This window comes from Numida meleagris, chromosome 2 (assembly GCF_002078875.1).
Source record: "Numida meleagris isolate 19003 breed g44 Domestic line chromosome 2, NumMel1.0, whole genome shotgun sequence".
In the NCBI taxonomy this organism is placed as follows: domain Eukaryota; kingdom Metazoa; phylum Chordata; class Aves; order Galliformes; family Numididae; genus Numida; species Numida meleagris.
Window position 1 is genome coordinate 53,212,940 of NC_034410.1, and position 16,645 is coordinate 53,229,584.

Genomic DNA, 16,645 nt, shown 5'->3' on the forward strand with positions numbered 1-16,645 from the left:
AGTTGTGGAGAGCGATAAGGTCTCCCCTGAGCCTCCTCTTCTCCAGGCTGAGCAATCCCAGTTCCCTCAGCTACTCCTTGTGTTCCAGACCCCTCACTAGTTTATTGCCCTTCTCTGTACACACTCCAGGGCTTCAGTTTCTTTCTTGTAGTGAGGGGCCCAAAACTGAGCACAGTAGTCAGTACTTAAGGTGTTGCCTCACCAGAGCTGAGTACAGAGGGATAATCGCCTCCCTGGTCCTGCTGGCTACACTATTTCTGATGGAAGTGAGGATGTCGTTAGACACCCCCCAGATCCTTTTCCTCTGTGCAGCTTTCCAGTCAGTGCTCCAAGCCACTAACTCCAACTTGGTGTCATCCGCAGAATTCCTGAGGGTGCACTCAGTCCTCTCATCCAGGTCATCAGTAAAGATACTGAACAGTATGGGCCCCAATACTCACTCCCTGGGGGACATCTCTCGTGACCGGTCGACAGCTGCATCTAACTCCATTCACCTCCACTACTCTCTTGGCCCAACCAGCCAGCCAGTTCTTTACCCAGCAAAGAGTATGTCCAAACCATGGGCTGCTAGCTTCTCCAGGAGAATACTGTGGGAGACAGTGTCAAAGGCTTTGTTTAAGCCTAGGTAGGCTATTTTTTCTCCAACAGCCTTTTCCTCATCTGCCAGGTGGGTCACCTGGTCATAGTAGGAGATCACATTGGTCAAGCAGGACCTGCCTTTCATGAATCCATGCTGACTAGGCCTGATCCCCTGGTTGTCTCACATGTGCCGTTTGATCTCCCTCAAGATGGCCTGTTACATAACCTTCCCGGACACTGAGGTCAGGCTAACAGGCCTGTAATTCTCTGGATTCTTCTCACAACCCTTCTTATAGACGGGCATCACATCAGCAGTTCTCCTGTCATCTGGAACCTCTCTGGTTGACCAGGACCACTGATAGATGGTGGAAAGCGGCTTGACCATCACCTCCGCCAGCTCCCTCAGGACCTTTGGGTAGATCCCATCTGGCCCCATGAACTTGTGACAATCCAGGTGGAGTATCAGGTCTCTAACTGTTTCCACACCTAAATCAGGAGGGGCTTATTCTGCTCCCCCACCCTAGACTTAAAGGTCAGGAGGCTATGTGCCCCGAGGATAGCCGGTCTGACTCTTAAGGACAGGTTTAAAGAAGGCATTGAGAACCTCAGTCTTTTCCTTATCCTCAGTGGTCATTTTCCCTGTCACGTCCAGTAAAGGATGCTCCTTGGTTCTCCTCTTACTGTTAATATTTATTTGTGAAAACATTTTTTGTTGTCCTTTACTACAGTGGCCTGGTTGAGCTCATGCTAGTAGGCTTAGCCTTTCTAATTTTCTCCCTTCATATGCTAGCAAATTCCTTGTACTCTCCCCAGGTTGCCTGTCCCTTCTTCCCCAGGAGGTAAACTCTTTTTTTTTCTTTTTTTTCCTGGAGTCTCAGTGAAAGTTCTGTGTTCAGCTGTGCTGGTCTTCCCCACAGGCTCATCTTATGGCACATAGGGACAGCATGTTCCTGTGCCTTTAAGACTTATTTCTTGAGGAGCGTCCAGCTTTCCTGGACCCCTTTGCCCTTCAAGACTTACTCCCCAGGGACCTTCCCTACCAGTGTCCTGAACAGTTCCAAGTCTGCCTTCTTGAATTCCAAGGTAGCGGTTTTGCTGACCCCCCTCCTGACTTCACCGAGGATTGAGAACTCTTATCACTTTGCCCAAGACAGCTCCCACCACTGCATAAAAGGCGAATTGCTCACTGGTTAAGTTTCTGTCATGATCAAGATGATCAAGTTAGGGTCACATGACAACCTCAAGGATGAGTTCTGCACAATCCTGCACTTCACACTGTTGGGAACTGCTATTTTGCAAGGTAAAAGAAATCCCCAGGAGACAAATTACATTTCAAAGGGGATGAGATTTCTTTCTAAACAACAAAGACAAGTGATGCAATTCTTAAGCTTTGGAGTCTATTGAATACACGTGCAGAGTAAATATTCTTCTTTCATGAAGTCTTCAGAAGGCAAATCAAAGAGGTACTTGGGGAGTTCCATCAGAATCTTTAATGTTCTATGAGAGATGCTCCAAAAGTAATGCCTCCTATTTTATTATGTTGGAGGATGCAATGCAGTGCTGACTCAAGTTATAGCAAATAATTTTATGCATTTTGATACACTGGCCAAACACAATTGTGTGAACAGAGAAAAATATGCAGCCGTGCTTTCCATTCTGATAAAGGAATTTGAGAACAAGTTTTAAGACTGCCAAAAATATAATCTTTTTTTTGTATATTTGCAACTCCATTTTTGGCCAACATAAATACATTAGCTGCATATTTTCAACTTGAATTCGTATGGTTGCAGTCAGACATTCAACTTAAAAATTTGGCCATGTCTCTTTACTTCTATAAGACCTATCTTAACAGAGGAAAACATTCCTTGCTTTGCAGTCGCAACTTATTCACATCACAAATCACTTTTTGTCAGTACATACATTTGTGAACAACTATTTGCAAGAATGAAGTACAGGAAGAGTAAAATTTCATCAAAAATCTCTGATGAACACCTTGATAACTCATTGAAATTGCAGCCACTTCCACCAAACCAGGGATTGATGCATTAGGTAAACAAGGTCGGATATCTCACTAGTTTTGTGTTTTTGATGCTTTTTTGTTTTAATAAAAATATTGAAGGTTAAAGTAAGTTTTGTTACTTATATACATTGACCATATTATATGTTTTACGAAGGCTTTTCCAAAAGTAATGGCTCCTTGTGACATCAGAGGCAGATACTGGTGGAATGGCAGTAGATGTTGAACCTTCCTGCCAGTATTGTGTTACATTTTATTGCCATGCAACAGATGGCAGCAGAGGGGCAGTCTGACTGACATGGAAGTGCATATGAAGGCAAGGTGTGGAATTGAATCCCTCTTTGCAGAAAATATTGCACCCATTGACAGTCATCAACACTTGCTGAACATTTATGGAGACCAAACAGTGGATGCGAGCCACTGGTGACGTGGTGGTGCGTCTCAGCAGTGTTAACAACGACAGTGGGTCATCTCTGCTGGTACAAATTTTTATGAGTGCAGCATGCAGGCTGTAGCTTGTCGCTGGCAAAAATGCATAGCTAATGGTGTTGAATTTGCTCTGTCAAATAGTATTTTTGTGCCCTTTGTATCTTCAGTAGTTTCCATGGAAATAAATAGGAGGCATTACTTTCGGAGTGACTGTGGCCAAGACAATTCCTGTCCACTCAGTGCATTCCAGGCAAACCAAAAAAGTTAGACACCCATGTCCTAAATCCTTTCTGGTTGAAGATGTGACTTACGTTCTTTATTTCTAGATGTAGAGCTTATTCCCTCATACTGAAAGTATTTTGTATGTTAGCCTATCAAATGTTCAGGTAGCTCTGCCTATATCAATATTACATCTTCTACGCGTTACTGTTACATATATTTACATACTTTTGCTTTGATTTGTTCATGTTTTCGCACTGTTCTTCGGATACAACTTGAGCTTAACTGGATAAATGAGCAATAAAAAGGATTTTTACTCTTTTCCTTATTTACTGAATGATCACTCTACACATTAATACAGTTAAACTCATCTGTCGTTTTATAATTTTTCTTGCCTCATGAACATCTGTTCCTCTAGACTCACCTGTATGTACTAATCTAGTACAGCAGAGTTGTTGCTATTGGTGTATGTAAGCAGACAAGACAGAAAATATTCATATCATCCAGCTCTGTCTGCATATAGAAAGAAATTCTGATTCTTTTTCTGAGCCCAGAATTATCACCACTTTTCTAAAGGAAGTCATAAATAGGTGCAGAATCTGTAGTGCTCTCTTCATCCAAACATTTGTCTAGAACCTGTAAATGCTGTAGTAGGTGGATAGTTTATTACTGATTATTGATAAGTAAAGATTCTATCCTGACTGCATATAATTACTCTTAAAAGTAATAAACATGGAAAAGAGTGATCACAATTTCAGATGTTTACTATTCATAATTTAGCTACTGAACAGTTTGAGAGGAGGCAGATATTAACCATCCATCTACAGAGCAGCTACAATGTATCTATCCCTAATGTTTATCTTCTTATATATGGTCTTCTATAAGTGCATTTAGGTGACTGCAGCAGATTAGTATTCTCTCAATGGAAAGGATGAATTTTCTCTTTATTCTGCCTTTTTCTGTTTGATGTGATGATCGGAAGTCTTGACAGGTTTCATAGTAGAAGAAAAGATTATGACAATTAGGGTTGTTATTATGTAGGATTCCTCTTTTACTGTAGTGCTGATTGCAGTAAAAATTCTTTAAGTTACCCAAAAAAAGATCTCAAGAATCTATGTGTTGATTTCTGCAGTTTAAATAATTTCAAAAAGCATTCATTCTTCTGCTTAATGCAACTGGTTAAAGTTTACAATAATAGTTTCCTAGACTGTTAGAAAAGAGTACGCAGTACTGCATCGAAGTTACTTCAGGCAATACCAAATCAGACTTGAACTAACATTTGTGTATGGTTTAAGATTTATCAAAATCATCCTTTTATTAGATTCTAAGGTGAGGTTTTCTGCATCTTAGTGATTTAGAAAAGACTTTTCATGTGATCTATAATGTGAATACTTTTTGATGTAGTAATTCTCATTGTGTAATCCAGAGGTATATTACTCAGATGCTTGAATGTCTAATGTAGGTTGTCAGAAAATGTCTTAAGAATCATGTTAGAAGGGACCTCCAGAGGTCATCTAGCGCAACCTCTTCGTTGCAGCAGGAATCAACAATAAAGTCAGACCAGGTTGTTCAGGGCCTTTGTCCAGCCAGGTTCTGAAAAGCTCTCTTAAATTGGCCACTCTCATGGACCTTCTATTTCATGTTCCTAAAAATGCTTTGTAAGAGGACTGTGTGTTTTTTTCCCAGACTTTGAGTGCAGCTGATCAGCCTGTAGTTCTCGTTATCATTCTTGCTCTTCCTGAGCATAGGCACAACAGTTTTTTTTTCCAGTCATCAGGTCCATACCCAAAACTCCACAACCTTTCAAAGATGGTTCTGGTCTCTTAGTGTCATTAAATGCCCTACATCCAGTCCCAGAAACTTGTACAGGTTCAGGATTCTCAAGCAATCCCTGACTCAAACTTTGTTTGAAACTGGTAGTTTATCTTCCCCTTGAATCCTGTCTATAGACCCAAAGACCTGTGATAACTTTTTGGTGACAAATAAAGCAAAGGCTGAAATGGGGTGTTTTGAGTGATTGAAGCAGACTGAAGTATTGAGTATCTTATATGATGTTACTAAGTCACACCACCCATAAGGAGGGAGGGACGATTTTATTTTTATTTTTTATGTAGCAATCAGTGTCAAATCAAGCATCAGTCTTTGTTAACTGAAACTAAAACTACTTTAATGATATCAGTACACTTTACTACGTGACAGATTTTGCAGATGAACAGCTTCTTTGGTACAGGGAAGTGATAACTAAATCTGATGCCTTTATAGCAATCTGCAGTATTTGCTTTGTAAGAAAGTAATCTGAAAAAGGAAAATCCAGAAAAAATATCCCGCTTCTTTGGGATGTAAGTAGAGTGAATGTATTCAGAATTTGTTTCACAAATATATATGTATGCGTGTTGATGCTTTGAGGTGATAACTAAATTGTCCTTTTTAGATGAGTTTTATCAATACTGAGTTATTAGCATTTTGTAGTACTACTTTTTGTTACAGTGGCAAAATTTTTGAGGTAGAAGCAGTCTTTCTCATTTCTTTGTTTTCCCCTCACGCCCTGCCTTTCTTTGCTAAAGGAAAACTTTATCATATTTTTTTTTTCTTTTGAATTCAGGGCAAGTACACAAAGAAGAGTCATTGCTACCCACCAATGAACAGAGATCACCGCAGAATCATCCATGAATTAGCTCAGGTTTATGGCATTGAAAGTGTGAGCTATGACAACGAGCCAAAGCGTAATGTTGTTATCACTGCAGTCAAGTATGTAATTAATTTTGTTTTCTAGGAACTGTATATGATTTATCACTTAATTGAATTTTTTTATTTGCAGTGCAATTTGCAACACACATTAGTTTCCGTTAAAATTTTTAAATCCAGTTTTAAATTCATAATTAGGTAGATTTCTGTTTCTCACCATAGAGTACATCTTTAGGAGAGCCCAGTTTAAAAATGAGAAAGCAAGGAAAACAAGATTTTTGGAAGGCTTTTTTCCTTTTGTCTCAGCACTAACTTCTTTTTGTCATGAGCTAAATTTGAGAGAAGTGTCAAAGATAACAGATGTAATACATTTTCATGAAAATTAATGGCTGGATAGAGAATTCACTCCTAAATTTGCACCTTCTTTGGAGAAGCCTGCTATTGGAACTTACTGGCTCTATCTGAATCTGCCAAAGGAAGTCCTATCCTCCCTCAAGACAAAAGACAAAAAAGGAGATGGAGTTACTGCAAGAGATTTCTAAACAAAACTGGAGATACTTGGAGAGGGCCTGTAAGAGGAAGCTCATAGTAGAAGAAGTGAAGCAAGATTAGTGTATTGGATAGAGCATGACTTTCTTGATTCTGGTATCACTGAGTGGTTTATTTAGTTTAACACTATCGGTTTTTAGTTTAGCACTGTCAAATTGTGGTTCTTTGATTCAGTTTAACTAGTTTTTAACTGTAGATACTGACTGTAGTTAATAATAATATTTAAAAAAATAGTAATTTTTTACCTTTCCTGCTATTAGAGGTCATGATTTGCTTCTGAAGCTGTTGATGGATTGGTAGCTTAACTAGAATCTTGAGTACTTCCAGCAGAGTTGGGACACTTCTGTAAGATTTCTCTCCATGAACCCATGTTTCTGCTAAAGGAGGTTGATAAGATAAACCACACTTGAAAAGGCTTACTTAAGAAAAAGGGAGGCTAGAGGATGATGAGAAATTAATGAAGAAATGGAGAAAGTGTTAGAGGAAGGAGTGGGATAGATGATGATGCTTTAAAAGCAAAGATGTTATATGCTGCAAATTTAGAATGAGAAGACTTCTGTGGTGTTAGGAGAAATTGCACACTTGGTTGTTCCCACATATTATTTAGGGAAGGGCATGCAATACAGAACAAACATGCTGCAGTTTTACTTCTGATGCTCTTAATGACGATGAGTACTCTACTGAGAATATTTTTCAGCTGCCTAGCAATGTTTCTTCAGTAGATTCATTCAAAAGTTATTTTCACTGTCTCTTTATTCTCTTCAAAACCTTTAAAGTCATTGACACTTCAGACGAGCGATAGCTCAAGTTTCAAGTTTCAGTATTTCTTAACAGCTTCTTCAATTGCAGGGCTAATAGTCAACAGAAAGCTCAAATGGTTTGATTCAATTTGTTACATGTTGTTCTTAGTATTGCCTGAAGATTTCTTTAAAGGGATTCTCTGGGTATACATAATTAGAAATTATGCTAGGCAAAAAGACCATTCTTTTTCTTCACTCTTTTCCCATTGTATCACTGAAATGGTAACAACATGCAGGTTGTGTCAGAAGAGTGAGAAAGTCTCCTTGGTACTAAGGAAACTTCCACCAACCAGATTGTAGGCTAGGAGCAAAGACTGTAAATCCACTTTGCCATCAGCATCTGCCCCTAGCATCATCCACATCAGTAAGAGCTGATCATATTACCTGCATTAGAATCACTGACATGTAGCATTGCCACTATCAAACTACATAAAGAGCATTCCCAGTGCTGACTGTTGGTGTTCATCTGATTTACCATTTACATTCCTGGTGTAATGTGAAGTAAAGTCTCCAAGTGAATTGTTGCAAGTGCCCTCCATGTTTTCCTGCTGGTCACATTTGCAGTCACCATCTTTTGAGCAGTTGCAGTACCAGATTCCTTCTGAACCAAGATTCCTTTCATGTAGCAGTATGTTGTTAAGACGTAATTTCCAGACTGGATTTGGCACAAAGGGAGGAAGGATTTCCTCACCAAGTTGACATGTGCACTTCACTGTACCTGTTGGTGGTTTCCTGAAGTCTCTTATGTTAGTTTCCTCTTCTGATAAATTTAGGTGCTGGAGCTTTAGTCAGCGTCATTAAGGGGAGCTGGTCTATTGTTACATCGTGTCTAGTGTTCAGCAGCAGCTTATAGGGACTTGGGATGTCGGTTGATTCAATTCATCAATGAGGTTGATGAATGACTCAGCATGAGCCTGCAGTGTGTGCTTTCAGCCCAGAAGGCCAACTGTATCCAAGGTTGCATGAAGAGAAACATGACCAGCAGGTTGAGGGAGGTGATTCTGCCCCTCTACTCTGCTCTTGTGAAACCCCACCTGGAGTACTGTGTCCAGTTCTGGGGCCCACAACAAAATGAGGCATCAAACTGTTGGAACGAGTCCAGAGGAGTGCCACAAAAGCGATCAGAGGGCTGGAGCACCTTCCCTACAGGGACAGGCTGAGAAAGATGGGGCTCTTCAATGTGGAGAAGGCTCCCAGGGGAACCTTATAGCAGCCTTCCAGTACCTGAAGGTGGCCTACAGGAAAGCTCGGGAGGGACTTTTTTAATAGAATCATAGAATCACCAAGGTTGGAAAAGACCTATCACCAATAATTCTCACTAAACCATGTCCCTCAACACATTGTCTAAATGTTCCTTGACTCCATCACCACCCTGAGCAGCCCATTCCAGCACCTGACCACTCTTTCAGATAAGTAGTATTTCCTAACATCCAGCCTGAATCTCCCCTGGTGCAACTTGAGGCCATTCCCTCTAGTCCTGTCACTAGTTACAAGAGAGAAGAGGCCGACCCCCAGCTCACCACAGCCTCCCTTCAGGTAGTTATAGAGAGCAGTGAGGTCTCCCCTGAGCCTCCGCTTCACCAGACTAAAGAATCCCAGCTCCTTCAGCCACTCCTCTCAAGACCTGTGCTCCAGACCTCTCACCAGCTTCATTGCCCTTCTCTGAACATGCCCCAGGGCCTCAGTGTCTTTCTTGCAGTGAGAGGCCCAAAACTGGATACAGTACTCGAGGTGTGGCCTCACCAGTGCTGAGTAAAGAGGGACAATTACTTCCCTACTCCTGCTGGCAACACTATTTCTGATACAAGCCAGGATGCCATTGGCCATCTTGGCCACCTGGGCACGCTGCTGGTTCATGTTCAGCTGAGCATCGACCAATACCCCCAGGTCCGTTTCCTCTACACAGTCTTCCAGCCACTCTGCTCCAAGCCTGTAGCGTTGCCTGGGGTTGTTGCGGCCAAAGTGCAGGACCTGGCACTTGGTCTTGTTGAACCTCATCCCGTTGGCTTCAGCCCAGCAATCCAGCCTGTCCAGATCCCTCTGTAGGGCCTTGCTACCCCCAGGCAGATCGACACTTCCTGCCAACTTGGTGTCATCCACAAACTTACTGAGGGTGCTCTCAATGACCTCATCCAGGTCATCAATAAAGATATTGTAGAGGACAGGCCCCAGCACCAACCCCTGAGGAATGCCACTTGTGACCAGTTGCCAGCTGGATTTAACTCTTTAATAAAACTCTTTAATAAGGGTATGTAGTGACAGGATGGAGGGGAAGGACTTTAAACTGGAAGAGGGTAGATTTAGATAGATATTAGGAAGAAATTCTTTACTGAGACAGTGGTGAGACACTGGTTGTGAATGCCCCTTCCCTGGAGATTTTCACAGCTAGGCTGAATGGGGCTTTGAGCAACCTGGTCTTTAGCAGGGGGGGTTAGAACTATATGATGTTAAAGGTCCCTTCCAACCCAAACCATTCTATGATTCTATAACTTCAGACTTCAGTGTTATTAACAGTCATACCACTAATCTTTTTGGTGTTCCTTCCAGGAACTGCATTTAATTGTCTGTATGCAACTTGGTTCTGTATATTGCTGTTTATAAAAACATATATTTGTATATGGTTTTATATAGATTTTTAGAGAGATTTAATACATGGTTAAATCTTAATGTGTAATATATAGTTAAATACTTATTTTAATAAGTTATGTCTGTTCTCTGATAAAATAATTGCTAGGATATTTTTCGTATAATTTCCATGTAAATGCTGCCTTAACCTCAGAAATGCACAAAACATTTTTGAATGATAACAATACAGTGTAATTAGTAGGTTTTTCGGCCATGTTAAGTAAATGTACATTCAGTTACTTCCACATTGCTTTCTAAGCTGGTTTATCAGCAGCATATATAGGTTGCTTCAAAAATAATGCTCTATTTATTTCCATGGAAACTACTAAAGAATCAAAGGGCACAATAACACTATTTGATAGAGCAAATTCTCAGCTACAAAACACTGTTTTTCAACATAGTCACCACCGTTAGCTATGCATTTTTGCCAGCAATGAACAAGAGCTTGCATGCATCGTAAAGATCTGTACCAGTAACCCACTGGAAGCAACCCACTGTCGCCCCTGCTGAAATACACCATCCACCACCTCACTGATGCATGTTAGCATCCACGATTTGGTCTCCATAAACGTTCAGCAAGCATCAGCGGATGTCAATGGGTGCAGTTTTTTCCACATTGAGGAACTAATTTCCACTCCTTTGTTTCATATGCACTTTCATGTCAGATGCTATTTTGTCAGACTGTCCCTTTGCCTACCATCTGTCACACGACAACAAAATGTAATGGAATATTGGCGGGCAGGTTCAACATCCATTGCTATCCTACCAACATCTGCCTCTAATGTCATGGGCCAACATAATAACATAGGAAACATTACTTTTGGAGCAGTCCTCATATAAGACTGTTAAGAATAGTAAGAGATACAGGTTAACTTCTTGGAAATAGTACTGAAGAGTTATCACTAAGATATCTGAAATCATAGCCCAAGTACAGAATGCATCTTCTCTCTTTCTTCTCTTGTCAGACAATGTAACAGGAATAAATAAAATTATCAGGAAGAAGGTTCATACAATATATAACAATTGTGGAATGGGTTTCTCAGAAAGTCAGTTACTTACTATATATGAAAGTAAACAACCTTAGAGTGTGTATATGTAACTGAAGATATCATTACTAATCTATTTCATTTGTGTGTATGCTAGTGGTTTCAAATACAATGGTACTTTTGAGAATAGAAGTATCGGAAAGACTAAGGTTACATTAAATGATAAAGTCATAAATAGGCATTCAAACAGATGTTTCTTTTCAAGGTGGAATAAAATTAACTATTATGTAATGTAATGTAGATGGGAGGTCAAGAAGTAGCATTTATTCGCCTGGTTCTGAAAAGGAGAGGCCGAGCTAATTTACTCTCCATCTAAAAGGTAACTAGCAGGTAATATTTAGAGGAGATTCTACATCATAGAAGGCAGTGAAACATTCCTTAGAGGAGGAGGCATTCATACAGAAATAGGAAAGCATTGTAGTTTAGTGTACTACGGTTGCAAAATAGTTTGGTCTTAAAATGCCAGTAGCATGGGTTCAGAGGAAGCTGCAAGAAGGGTAAAGAACTGTCCTAGACAAGGTTTAAGAAATGTAATTTATTCCGTTTACTTCCCCCCCGAATGATGAAAAAGAGTCTGTGAATGGGAAAGGTCCTGGTGGTAGAAAGTTTTTCAGTCTTGCAGTTAAATCATAACACTGACTGGAAGCTGAAATAAAGCAAACTCTAGAAAGTGATTCATAAATTTATAGGAGATTTTAAGATTTCTCTACAGCCTGTTAAATATATAGCATGTATGGTATTTTCACAGATTAGATGCCTTTTTGGAATAATCTTTCAAAGCAGTTTCTGTTTTTTTTGTTTTGTTTTGTTATGAATATCCTTCCCCTTTCTCCAGCCATCATAGCCTTTGGACGTGGAATGCAATACTGAAGTTGATCATGATTCACAGACAATACATGCTAGGGACATGATAAAACTTCCTGGAGAAAATACCACCCTACACCATGACCGAAGGGTGTATTGCAGAATGCTCTCAGATATATGTGGTTTAATTCTTAGCTCGTACTGTGTGGAGCCAGAATTTGGACTCAGTGATCCTTGTGGGTCCTTTCCAACTGAGAATATTTTGTGATTCTATGAAAATTAAATATTTGTATTGATGAAATACAAATATAAACACTGACATCGGGACCACTACTTTTAAATGTAACTTTTTTGCCCTGATTTCTTAATGCATGTAACTTCCTATTTCATAAAATAACCTTTTCTTTTATTTCTAGAGGGAAATCCATTTGTCCAAGCAATACCTTAACTTCTGTGCTAGATAAAGAAATGAAGAGCAGGCCTCCACCTCCTATTCCTCATTACAAACAAACAGATAAGTAAGAAATTTGTTTCAAAAATGGTGTTCATCAATTTTGTGCTCAGTTACTTGAGAATAGTGTTGAACTTCAACTTTATAATCCCCAGGTCTTTGTTTTTCCCAAACTATGTGATACTTTGGAGTTTGCAGCCTGTGCTAAGATTTTCTTAAACCTGAAATGAAGTGTTGACAAAATGTTGAGTTGACTGTGTGGTATAAAAGCAGTAATAAAATAAATTTTGTGGACCTAATCTTTTTGTAGATACTAGATAGTTAAGAAGATATCGATGTTTCAGGGGCTATGTATTTGAACATACTGTGTATTTTTCTCATGTGGATGTGACTACACAGCTGGCTAAATGGGAGCTATGTTTTTCTCAGATATTGAAAACTACTTAAGATGAAATAGATAAGGCTTCTTGGTGAATAGTCTAATAAAAAAGTCTTTACTTTGTATGACCTGCCAGCTTCAGGCATGTCATAGTTAGGAAAATTGTTAATAGGTGGCTTATTCCTTGTACATATTTACCTTTAAGAACTCTTCTTTTCCCCAGGTTATTTCCAAATTAGCATTTGAATTCTTGTCCTGTGAAAAACTATTTGGAGAAAGGGACAAGTCAGTTTTGCATTAACTTATTATTAAAACTAATTTAAGGTGTTGCTGAAATACAAAGTGGACTGTTTTGAGAAAGATGTAAATTGCTTTAGAATTCAACATCTAGGGCAAACTATGTGTCTAAATATAATTTAGAACTGCCTTCTACCAATACAATGTGCAAGTGCACACAGAGACATTATGAGAATTTGGGATTTCAATTTACTTCTGTCTTGTTTTTCATGCAAAGTGAGTAATATCTAATATTCTTATAATTTCAGGAATAGTGGAAGCAGTGGTTTGTCCAAACCATTAAAAGAAGAGCCAATAATTGACTACTTTGATGTCCAAGACTGAAATGATTGATGTAGAATTATGACACAGAAGTTCACAGGTGAAGATACTAAATTACTGCAGAAGGTGCTTTTTGGTTATTTGTCAAATGAATACTTGTTCAACATATCCATGATTCAACATCTAAAGTTAGATTGCAATACTTTACCTAAGTGCATTGTACCTAACAGTAGTACCATTTTTTTGAAAGCTGGGTTGTCTGCAATTTTTTTTATCTAACATGCTGTCAGAATGATGTAAATTTCCATCAATGCCTTGAAAGTGAGAGAACTGGTGATCAAACAGATTATTTTGGGTAATAAGAATAATAATAATTCTTACAGATTTATTTTGATGTATCTCATGCAACTTAAACTGAACCAGGAATAATCTGTGAAAAACATTAATGGGAATATTCTAAAAGCATTTTCATATTCTATTAATTCACTTCCATGCTAATGTGGTAAATCTGGGGATTTGAGTTACTCTTCTGTGTGCAAGGAAATAGGAAACTTAGTCACTAACTATGAATATATATTCTAAATGCCACTTAAGAGCACAGATTTCTTTTGATATCTGAAGAAAAAAGATTTGAGGAAGGTGGGAAATTAAGGTTTATTTTGTTGTATCTCGAATTTGGCATTAAAAAAATAGACAAAACTATTGATGCTATGTTATTTGAGACACCAAACAAGACAAGATTTAATATTATTATTTTAGTGTTCTATTTGGTTTATTTTTTATTTAGATAAGTTAGTTTGATGGTCTTGGGGTTTTTTTGCATGGTTTTGTTCATGATTTATAGTATTTTTCTGTACTGTGCAAGCTCAAGGGAATATGTGAAGTTTGGTCTAAATATGTTTAGAGTTTGGAACAATATTTGTAAAATTTTTAAGAACATTTTTCTTAGCTCTTTGGTAGTGGGAGATATTTGTTGCATGGAAATGCCGTGAACAAAATGCGATGAGTAGACAGTGTAACAAGCAGATTCATAGATGGTGAATTTGTTCCAGATTATGAGGTAAGGTGGACTGTAAGTCTGATAAGAAGTGGCGCAGCTCTAACTTTTGTTGCCAAGAAGATGCAAGGCAGCAATCCATGCTTAGATTCACGTAGTTAATCATGAAACTGCAAACCTTAAATGTGAAGCATTCTGTGGCTACGTTTCATTCTCAACATCCTGAGATTGTGAAACATGAAAGAGTGAGCAGCAAATTCACCACATCTGCCTCCAAAGCCTTTTCAGAATTAAAATGCATGTTATTGCAAATTTTTGTGCTTATTATTTTGCATAAGATGTCTTAAATGTTTCTAAATGTCTCAAATGCATATGCTTCTGGTATAAGAACAGTTACCAGAAGGATTCTCAGTTCTCGAACATTTAATTTGCATGTAGTGGTTTAAATTTATTTTTACATTTTTGTCTTACATTTAGTGAACAGAAATGAAAGATAAAAAAGCCTATCGTGCCCTTATATTTTTTTAAGCAAATTAATGTTTGATCCTGCAAGGTGTACCACTTTGCTATATTCAGTTACAGAAGTAAGTTGCTTGGCATCTTTTCAGTAATGTATTTCTTCAAATCCCATCATTATGAGGAATGTATCTATTCCAGTACTTGCAGTGCCAGCTCACTGTGGCTAAACAGAGATAAACTTTGGTCTCAAAATTCAGAGCTGTGTTAATATGTTAATGTTTCCAAGCTAGTAACTGCCAATAGGGAGAATGTACATAGTTATACTGCAAAGGTTTGTTCTGGTCAGGAGCTGTCACATGTCTGGTGAGCTGAAAGTGTCTCTCCAGTACAGAACCATCTAATGCTGTTGGTATATGCTAGGTAGACCTAATAATAACAACAAAAAAGCATAATCAAAAACAAAAACACACCTAATTGATTCAGTTGATATTAAATAGCATAAGGCTGAAGCATGTTAACTTTTCACCCATACTGACGTGAAGACAGCTAATGCTTCTCATCTGTACTTCTGATTTGAAATACAAAAATTAAAAGGCTTCCATAATATTATGTTCAGCTCTGTTTCAGTTTTTGTTTTAATCAAATTACGTCTGACATAAAAATGTGAACCTGGTGAGATGCACTTCAGCAGTCAAGTATTCTGCTACTATTTTTAATAAAACACATATCTTTAGCTTCTCAAGTTGAAACTAGTAATTACACTGAATCTGTTCATCCTGAGAAGTCATACTCATCGCTATACATTTTAACTGCGTGAATATCAAAAATTTTATGTAGATATGTATACTACACATCTTTAAATCATAGCTGTTGGAGCTTACCTGTAGTTATGAATCAAGACATATGTGCAAAAACATTTGGTTTGAAATGCATTTTAATAACTTGGTTAAAACATGATACTACATATCTACCGTACATCTAGGGAAATAATACCAAAAAGAATAAATATGGATGTCTTTCTTTTTAGAATACAGTAACATGGCCTTAAAAAGGAACTCAGCAATGTTTAACAGAGGTGTTTGCTCTGTTCTCATTTGCTTTGGCTGCAATGTCTGTGACTTTCACATGGAATAGTACTGAAGGCTGTAGTTTTGAAATTTATGATAACTCATCTCCTTACTGCACGCGTGCCTCATAGAAATAATTTTCAATTAGTTATTTTGTAATTCTTTCAGCAGACCTTTACACCTTTTATCTGATAGAAAAACGAGTGAATAACAGTGATCTTTGCATCAGTGAAGTCAGAAGGAAAAACCTTACCGAAGTCACTGGAACCAAGACTTAAGATTGAATATACTAGCCATTTTCCACAGCTCCCAGAGTAATGTTGTTTCTTGTAAATTTACTTGATACAAGTGTTCTGCAATAAGTATCCTTTGAAATAACTTGTGATGTCAGAATTCATGCAACTTCATGAAGCGCTTTTAAAATTGTGTATAAAATAGATATTTTTGCATTTTGGTGTGATATTATCTATATTGTTTAATGTGTTTAAAGTGCGCTGAGTATTAAGTGCTTGGATTTAACCTAAAATCGTGTAGGATGTTTAAGTAGACCTCAGTACCACTGCTTCTGTGGCACTTCTGTACAATATCTGCCACATAATGAAATGAGCAAAGTAAGAAAAGTGTTTTAGAACAGTTGTTATTTGTTGAAAGATTTTTATTTGACTTCGTTGAGTTTTTGTTTATTTTTTGAAGTTACTGGTGTAAAATGACCTTCTTTATAAAGTTGAAATAAAAGTAAATTGAAAGTTCCGTGCTTTGAATTGTTTGCAATCTCTATTTTGGTATTCCAGAGTTGCCAGAGTCCCTTCAGTACTTTAATGGGACAGATTCACAAATGCCTGTCTGACAGAGTCCCCTTAGGACTTCCACTGGACAGTTTCACAAACATTTAAAAAGAACAGATGATTTATGGAAGCAACAGACATAACATATTAGGTATTGCAACCGATAAATGCACTAGCTGCAAATAGTGTGAATATA

At 38.2% G+C, this 16,645-nt stretch overlaps 1 protein-coding gene across 7 annotated transcripts in view; it reads left to right on the plus strand.

The window, feature by feature from the left end:
- The window catches only part of NFX1 (nuclear transcription factor, X-box binding 1), a 101,462-nt gene extending 85,037 nt beyond the window's left edge, over positions 1 to 16,425 (plus strand). For 2 of the 7 annotated variants that reach the window (XM_021385667.1, XM_021385662.1), the window contains exons 22-24: positions 5,847 to 5,992; positions 12,170 to 12,271; positions 13,129 to 16,418. In XM_021385667.1, coding sequence (XP_021241342.1) covers positions 5,847 to 5,992; positions 12,170 to 12,271; positions 13,129 to 13,204 — 324 coding nt within the window. In that variant the 3' untranslated portion in view covers positions 13,205 to 16,418. Of the gene's footprint in view, positions 1 to 5,846; positions 5,993 to 12,169; positions 12,272 to 13,122 lie in introns of all 7 variants that reach the window. The other 5 variants (XR_002434809.1, XR_002434810.1, XM_021385664.1 and 2 more) reach the window with 5 other exon arrangements.